The 9508-nt window shown below is 37.5% G+C and overlaps 1 protein-coding gene across 1 annotated transcript; it reads left to right on the top strand.

The window, feature by feature from the left end:
• The first annotated feature begins 3774 nt into the window (after positions 1-3774).
• LOC135074822 (uncharacterized) lies at positions 3775-5472 on the top strand. Its single transcript, XM_063969204.1, has 2 exons — positions 3775-4180; positions 5399-5472. Exons 1-2 carry the CDS (start codon positions 3775-3777, stop codon positions 5470-5472), a joined length of 480 nt encoding a protein of 159 aa, XP_063825274.1.
• The last annotated feature ends 4036 nt before the right edge of the window (positions 5473-9508 follow it).

Here is a 9508-nt window from a genome sequence, read left to right on the forward strand (position 1 = left end):
TTGAATTTAACCAGCAAAGTTTATAAAATTGAGGTACCTACTCTTACAATTTTTTTTTTTTTTTTTTTTTTTTTTCGATCAAATCTATTGACGATCGACACATAGGTATCTTATACTATACAAGTAGTGTTCTTTAATCCACACAGCTCAGCCAGTATCCGACTCCATCCTATCTTAATACCCTGGAGTATATTTAGGCTCCTTGGAAGTTTCCTTTCACGGTAACCTATTTCCTGAAAAGATCAGGTTCGGAAAACAAAATAGAAAAAGTATTTTATACAAGATAACCATTTACTTTTTGGAAAAAAAAACATTAGATTCTTATGTAGAGCACACCATTTTTATTGTAAAATGACCAATATTAATTAGTGGGATGTTCTAAATAAATAATAAATAAATAAAAATTATTGACATAAAGTGTTACACTTAAAAACATACAACACAAATGTTTGCGTACTTCTGATGGAATTGCTAAAATCAAGTGGCAGTGGGAGGGGCACATACGAGTACTTAGCTCGTAGAGATGATGGCCGTTGGGGCAGAAAAGTTCTAGAGTGGCCCGACGAAGTCGTGATGAAGGTCGCTGGAAGAATCTGGATGCGGGCAGCACAGGACCAGTCGTTGTGGAAATCCTTGTCCAGCAGTGGACGTCATTTGACTGAAACGAACTTCTGATGGTGGATTGCTATTTACTCGTAAAAAATTACATATTAAGTATATGGATTAGGTTCACACAATAAAAGTGAAGAATAAATATAATTTACACCGACTTTAAATTACCATATTTCAGTCCATCAAATACATCGATAAAAAGTGACGAAACCGTTTCCAAAAATACGGATATTTTATCGCATTCACGTAAAACTTTCATCGATAAATCACCGACTGGAGACTAGTGCCATGCAATAAACGACTGTTGACTGCAGCACCCCCCAGCGTCAAACTTTGCGCGTTAAAGCATAATACGATCGAAACTTCGGTATCGAAAACTACTTGTAAAGTACACAGTAACTCCCGTTAGTGGGCGATGGGATGTTGGTATTGCGAGTCGCTTCCGTGACGATGTCGGAATATGTGGATAGGTGATGCTACTGTGATATAACGTATGATTATATCATAATCTTTATCCAGAATGCGACGAGTCCATATTAAAAGAGCTCAACATCACCACGCGGCTCTCCACTATATGCCTAAAGCGTACCCTCTATTTCTTTGGACACATTATGCGGTCTCCAAGGCATTGTCTGGAGAAACAAATTATCTTGGGACAAATGGAAGGCAGACGCGCTCGGGGCAGGGCACCGACGAGATGGTCGGAAGCGGTGAGGAGGACGGTGGGCGGGAGTTTGCATCGTGCGGTCCACACAGCTTATGACCGCAGTCTGTGGAGGAACACTGGTCGCGATCCTCATCAGTGAGGGAACGAGGAAGAAGAAATCCAGAATGCTTTATATTTATTTAAACTAGGATTAGTTATAAGATAAGTATTATAGTAGTACTAGTTTATTTGCTATTTTGTTAAGGGCATTTAGTTTCCACTCCAGAAAAGTCTTGGAAAGTTACGGGATGGGGAAGCCTGAAGTGTTTTTTTGAATCAGTAAAGTAAAAAGAACAAGTTGCAACGTCCATACAAAATGACCCCACGTTAAACAGCTGAGAAAAACCAGTAAGCCTACCCTGTACCTCTAGTAGGAAAAACTTTCGAGTTCGTTTCGTTGCGTATTCAAAGTGTCATCGAAAAATTTTGTATGAAAAATTAAACAGCGCCCCCTAGGGCGGCTATAATATAGGGGGCGCTGTTTAATTTTTCATACAAAATTTTTCGATGACACTTTGAATACGCAACGAAACGAACTCGAAAGTTTTTCCTACTAGAGGTACTGATCACCGGAAGTACGAGTATATCATTATTTCATGATAATTTCAGCGATTTTTTGAGATACTTCTCGTTGCAGTCTGAAGTGGAGCTCTCATGAAAATTATTATTTTAATAAAATAAATCACTAATATCAAATATCTGATTCAAACAAGATAAATCTATGCTCATTATTCAAACCATAGTTTTGAACGAAAGTTTAAACGAACGAAACATGAATAAAAGAAACCAAAACGAAAAGTCTAATACTTAGATAAAAACACGTTTCCAGTATCTAGAGCTGTTCAGGTTCAATAAGTGGTTTTTGTAAAGTACTCGACTTTGAATTGAGACTAAAGTTTTCAGTAACAACAGAATTTAATATTCCATGAATATTGAAGAGTCACTCAGTAGTAATTTGAAATAGCACTAGGCACTTTGTGCTAACTCTACTGCGATGTATTTAACACGTTTTCAATTTATATTTTAAATTGAAATTACGTGACGTAATCGTCTACTTTTGCACCTACTTGTTTTATTTTGGAACGAATTGTCTTGAATACGAGATTAAATTAAACCGTGAAAGATAAACATTAAATTAAGATTAGAAGATGGTAAAGCATTCTTCGATGATGTCAAACTTTATGAATCACTAATGGTCGTTTGATAAACCGTATCTAAAACTGGAAGTCCGACTTTCAGATTGTCCTTTAGGAACTACACTCGGCATCAAATAAATCGCACCTCCCGCGACAAGCACTTATCAAACGTATGCATCCCCACTTCCCACCAACATTGGTACCATTTGAAAGCCTAGTTCTAAACTTCATTTCATTAAAGGAAAGGTTTTTACCCCAAAAATGTGTCTTTAGAAGGATCCAGAGTCACTTCTTCAAAAAATAGGTAGTTACTAGGGCATGCAAACCGGTTAACCGGATAACTGAAAAACCGGATAACCGACACAATTTGGAACTCGGTTTTTGTTAGTTATAAAACCGGGTTTTTCGGTTTTTTCGGTTTTTCTTCTACGATTTTAGATATTTTAATAACTCATACAAGAACACGCTTCTTTAGTCATATCAATAAAAACAATTATTGTAATGCAATGTGAATGAGTAGAGTATAGTATATGGCTATGGTATTGAACTAAAGTACCATGTATCTTCTAGCTAAAGCTATAAGCGCGCGGGCGCAAAATGGAACGCGCTTTGTATTTGACCATTGCCGCCATTATTTTTGCTTTGCTAGTCTCTGTCAGTGTCAACTTACATATTATTTAAATAAGCATAACTATGACCAAATTTTCTTCTTCTTTTTTGATGATGTTGGCAATACACGTCGAGGTCGACTTGATTTGTGCCATTTTCCAGTATATAAGTGATACGAGTTACAAAATGAGATCAAGTAATGATATAATGAAGGATGATAGATGATTAACCCTACTTTTGCTGATTCACGTTGTAGTTGGTCTACCATATCAATCATATCTTCAATGCTATCACTGATCAGTGCGATATCGTCGGCAAATCGCAGGTTGTTTAGCCTTTCTCCATCGATTATTATTCCCTTGCTTGTCCAATCTAGCTCTTTAAAGATATTTTCAAGGGCAGCGTTGAACAACTTGGGCGATATGGTGTCACCCTGACGGACTCCTCTCTCCAGTCTAAACGCATTGGTTAACTTATGGAGGCGTATCGAGGATGTTCCGGATAGCTGAAGGTGTTTAATGAGCTGGATGTACCTTTCATCAACTCTACTGTCCGCCAGAGCTTTCTCCACTGCCCATGCTTCCACTGAGTCGAATGCTTTGTCATAATCGACGAAGGTGATAATAATTGGCTTCCCGTATTCATGACATTTTTCAATCACTGATGAATACAAAAGTAGGGTTAAAAATGAATTTGTCAAAAACGAAAATCATGACGAACATTGAAAATGCGAAAAATCACGTCCTACCTGTAGAATTGGTCGACCACTACATCTATCTAGGCCACAAAATCACTCTGAATTCTGAGAATCAGGTTGCGGAAGTAGGAAGGCGCATCGGACAAGCTTGGGCGGCATTCGGGGCAAACAGCCATGTTCTACGATCCAAGAAAATTGCTCAACACCTAAAGACCAAGGTGTTCAACCAGTGTGTACTGCCGGTCTTCGTGTATGGGATGGAGACCACGACGCTGACAGAAAAGTCTGCTGAGAGACTCCGAGTCGCACAACGAGCAATGGAAAGACAGATGCTTGGCGTCTCCCTACAAGATCACAAAACGAACGAGTGGATCAGAGAAAAGACGAGGATCAGCGACGTGGTGGAAGAGATAGAGAGCCGTAAATGGAGATGGGCAGGACACATTGCACGGATGAACCAGGATCGCTGGGCCAGAAAGACCCTGGAGTGGAGACCCCGCAACAACACCCGTGGCAGGGGAAGACCGCCTAAACGATGGACAGACGATATCCGGCAGCAGGCTGGAGTGAACTGGATGCGTGTGGCCAGGGACAGAAAACGGTGGAGGGTTGAATAGGAGGCCTATGTTCGAAGGCGAACCCAAAGGCTGACATGGATAGATAGATGATACCCTTTCCCACCCTTTGAGTCTCAGTAAAGTTGTGGTGCTTTACTGAGACCTCCTATGGACAACTTGAGAGAACCAGAAGAATCACGATGCACTGTTTTGCTTCACTTGCCCACACCCATGGACGTTCACGAACACTCAATGGTTAATAATCCACCATTATTACACATTAATAGTCGCCCACACACGAATTTGAGGAAATAAAACAAAACCGCTAACATGACGCTTCAGATTCCCGCCAAGAAGTCCTGACCAAAGGTTTTGCTTTGCTAATGAGCGAAGTATCCTATTGTTGATCTCTTTATATTTGATTTTTAATTAAACTATTCAATTGATCTCACAATATTATGTTCAGAACATGTAACTTCATCTTGTCAAACTAGAATATAAAAGAAATAAAATGATTTTTATTATAATTTGCAGCATTTTTATTTACTTACAAACAGTCGACCCGAAAAACCCGAAAAACCCGAAAAAACCGGTTTAGTTCGGTTTTTAAAAATAAAAACCGAAAAAACCGGTTTTTCCAAACCGCTCGGTTTTTGCATGCCCTAGTAGTTACGCTATAGCCATTTTTTATGACTATAAAACTGTTAAGTTGGGATTAATCGCTATCCATCTGTTAAAGAGGACACGTGAGATCTTTATTTGGTTTTATAACCATAAAAATTGGTCTAATTGATCCCAGAGGTGAGCCCAAAGTGAGGTCTATTTTCAAGTCACATTTATAGTATATGTTAATCATTTACTTAGAAATGAAATGTATTTTTCTTTAAGGATATTTATTGGGCTTTCAAATAACACCAATATTGTTGGGGTACCATAATTGTGTCAGAAGAAAATCTTTAAAGTTCGCGTCGCGGAAGGTGCGGTTTATTTGATGTTGAGTGTATAATTAAACTTTTTTCAATTCAAAGCTCAAAATGAGAGTTTTTAGCTCTCTAACAACTTGACTAACTTGGCGTTTTAGTTCCCTCGTTATCTTTTTACCCGACTGCACCAGAAGGAGGGTTATGTACTGAAGACAGTTTACAAGACAATTGAACAGCTTGAAAGAACGTGTGTTATTTCAACGCGCTGCTATCGGAGGCTATTTCCTGGAGCTATTAAAACAGCATTTGCAGCTGTTGGGAACTTTGATACCAGTCGAATCGGGCCGTATTGTATTTAGTTTACTATTCTTTAACTTTGTTGGTACTTACATATTTTTGTTTTCCATAGTACGTTCTTTTAATGCTAATTAAACTAAAGATTGTTTATTAAGTAGGTAGGCAGCAAATGAGCTGAAATGTAGAATAGTAAGTATAGTGAGAGGGACTATTAAATAGGAATGTTTAGTCGCACGTCAAAACAAATCTTTATATTGGCGCTGTTGCTACTGTTTTTTGAAACTTCGATAAGTAGTATGTTAACGTAAAATTGTTATATGACTGCCAAATAAACACTGTTCTGCTTATCTTTTACACCCAAAGTTTATATTAGGTCAACTGCGTCAGTCACGTTTGCGCGGAAGTGGCAACACTTCTTCATTAAAGCACAGTGCACATTAAGTTCGGAGTTACAACTTCAGGTAGTAAAAACCAGCTAGTTACCCCTAATGTATGCCGCGTATGGAACGTGATAAATGCTGCGCGCGTCCGCCCCTACACGGATCGGCTTTTAGCGCTGTCCACCGGCAGGATTATTCTGTGTGGATTAGGTACCTTATTCTTTAATTTCTCAAAAGTGTAGCCTTAGCCTTATTTACAGGGTGGAATTTTGTAATGCCACCTGGAGGGAAAGTACTCATAATACTGTAGATAGACAATTTTACTGAAATAAAACATTCTTTTATTTTTGAAAAGAAAGAGAATGGCATTCAAAGATTTTCGAAAAATTTTCGAAAATTCACTACCATACCATACAATTTTCTGTACATAATTAAAATAATTTAAGATTTCATGGTTTTCCTTTCATTTGATTTATCAAGTTTGTTAGAGAGATTTCATCCTTATACCTAACCTTAACGATCGATGTAATAAAAATACAGGGTGTAATTTTAACAGATTTTAGTTGGTTCGATTCCCGGGTGTGGTAAGCAAATTTTTGGAAATCTTTGAATGCAGTTCTATTTCTTTAAAAAAATAAAGGAATGTTTTCTTTGAGAAAAATTTTCTATCTACAATGTTAAGAGTACTTTCCCTCCAGGTGGCATTCCAAATTCCACCCTGTATATGGGTTACAGATTGTAAAATATTTTAGCAGTGTTATACCACGGTAATAATAACATACAGTATTGTAACTTCATATAAACAGACGAAACACGAGCTTTCCTTTGAATTTCAAATCTCGGGATGCGCTCGAGATGCAAAAGTCGGGGGTGTCGCGAATGTGCCGTAGTAATTAATCGGTGGCCTAGTGTTGAAAAATACTAAAGTGATTGAATTAAACTGACCGTCATATACGCTCAAATTGGTCAAAAACTAGTCATTAACTGTCAAAAATGGTCATTTTCAGTCAGTTTGATTTTAAATTAAAATTATATTGTATAAAACCAGCTTTTGCCCACGACTTCACCCGCCTGAAATTAAAGCAACAGGTCATTATGATTAGTAAAGTTTCAAAATTATTTTAGTAGTTTATTTTTTAATAAAATCTACTAATCACAAAACAACACCCATTTTTATCCTATTCCATTCCCAAAGTATTTTGTTTGTCAAAATAAAATAAAAATACAATCGCAAAACTAGATAGAAATTCTAAGTAGGCAGATGTAATTAAAATGGGTACTGTAGGTGGGCAGCCCTATCGCATGTCGTCATACCGTGACGTACCGCGCGGTTGTTGACATTTATTTTAAAAATATGGCCGAGTTGGAATACTGTATAGATAGTATTACTGTGGTTATACCTACTGTACGAATTATGTCATTGGTGACCGCTAATGGACAACACGCATAAGTTGTAATATTAAGTTAAATTATGACTTAATTTAAAGTTTAGATCACACACATTACACTAGTTTTTATTTCACCTCAATCCATCCAGTATTACCGAAGATAGAGCCTCGAGAAGTTTACGGACGTTTTAAAATTTTCAAAAATTTCCAATATTCGCGCGTGACGTCACAACATGATTTTGCAGCCCCCGCACGTTAACCCATTTACCACTTTTTGTCTTTTCCAACTAAAATAAAATTTTACCTAACTGACAACTGTTGTTAGTTGTCATCGTTCAATCACATTTCAAACTAGACGCTAAAAAAGTAACCATTATTATGCCACCTATTGCCAATTTTGTGCAATACATATCGCACCTTTAAATTTAAACCGTTACTAAACGAAATTATGAAATTTTGCAGGAGAGCCAAAATAAGAAAAAAGTCAATGTTTTTTTTCAATACAGTCAAAGGAAATAGTATTTTAAGGCTTCTTAATGAGTTATATGATAGATATGTGCTAACGCTATGTTATGTGATTTACAAAAATAAAATATTTTATGTATAGTATTATTTATTTTGATTTATATAATTATAGTAACATTTTACCATTTACTATTTTTTCATTTTTAAATAAATTACTATTCAAATTGCAGTCCAAATAATGTTACTATATTGAAAACTATTTAAATTTCAATGATAATGGTGATATTATTATACATTTAAATTTTATATCATAGAGTAGGTATTTGTGATTATGTTACAATATTAAAAAAATAACAAACATTCGAAATCAACAATATTTTATTACAAATTAAAGATATCCATACAAGCATTTAGCCTAGTTATTTATTAATCAGTCTTAAGACATTTTGTACCTCTAAATCATAGGAAGTATAACTGATAACGAATAAGAAAAAAACACACCTAGCAATTACAAAAAATACATAAAAAATGTATTAAACTCAAGTAACAATCTCAGCATTATTTCCCTACCCTCGAAAGGTTGTTCACATACCTACCTTAAATAACTTAATAATAAAAATAATGAACAATATTTTGTGGCCACTGCTCAGAATGGATGTAAGGTTGAGTCTCGTGGTACTAAAGAGCTCCTCCTCATAGACATAACCATTAGCCAACAAGTTCGGCGGAGCAGGAAAGCTCTCTCTGCTGCCTGGATTGACTATAAGAAGGCCTATGATTCGGTGCCTCAATCATGGCGGGAGAGGATCTTAGAGTTGTATAAGGTAGATGCAATGAGATCCTTTTTACGCTCATGCTCATGCATGGGGCAGTGGACTACAGTCCTTCGGCAGCCAGGTGGTGGTGAGAGGTCTCCTGATCCATTGAACTTCATAAGGATTGAGCGAGGCATTTCCAGGGTGACAGTTTGAGTCCCTTGTGGTTCTGCCTAGCACTGAATCCTCTTCGCACTCTGTTAAAGGATTCAGGGCTTAGTTATCAGCTACGAAGAGGGGGTGAGGTCATTAGTCACCTGCTCTACATGGATGATCTCAAGTTGTTCGCAACAAAACGACAAGACCTGGTGAAGTTGCTAAAAACCACACAGGTATTTAGGAACGCTATCAGGATGGAGTTTGGTGTAGACAAGTGTGCGGTCTTACATTTAGACCGGGAAAAGTTGTGAATTCTCCGAATTTACAACTTTCTGAGACAATGACACTCAAATCTCTGTCCAAAACTGAGACCTATAAGTATCTTGGTATGTCAGAATCGTTAGGTATATCGGTAGAAGACATAAAAAATCGGTGAAAGAACGCTTTTGTAGCCGACTGACAAAAGTTCTTAATAGCCTTTTGTCTGGCGGCAACAAAGCAAGAGCTTTCAACGGTTGGGTGATGCCTCTACTAATATACTCCTTCGGCATACTAAGATGGACTCTGACTGACTGAGCTTAATGCCCTGGATAGGAAGGTACGTCAGCAGCTCACACAACATCGCATGTTACATCCGCGCTCATCTGTAATGAGACTGTATATTCCACGGAAGTGGGGAGGTCGAAGCTTTTTAAATGCCAAGAACCTCCACAACCGTGAAGTGTGCAGTCTCAGGGATTATTTCCTTACCAATGAGTGCGGAATGCATCGTGATGTTGTGGCAGTTGACAAAAGCCTCACGCCGCTCTCCTTCGCGAACGAGA

Source organism: Ostrinia nubilalis, chromosome 9, assembly GCF_963855985.1.
Source record: "Ostrinia nubilalis chromosome 9, ilOstNubi1.1, whole genome shotgun sequence".
NCBI lineage: Eukaryota > Metazoa > Arthropoda > Insecta > Lepidoptera > Crambidae > Ostrinia > Ostrinia nubilalis.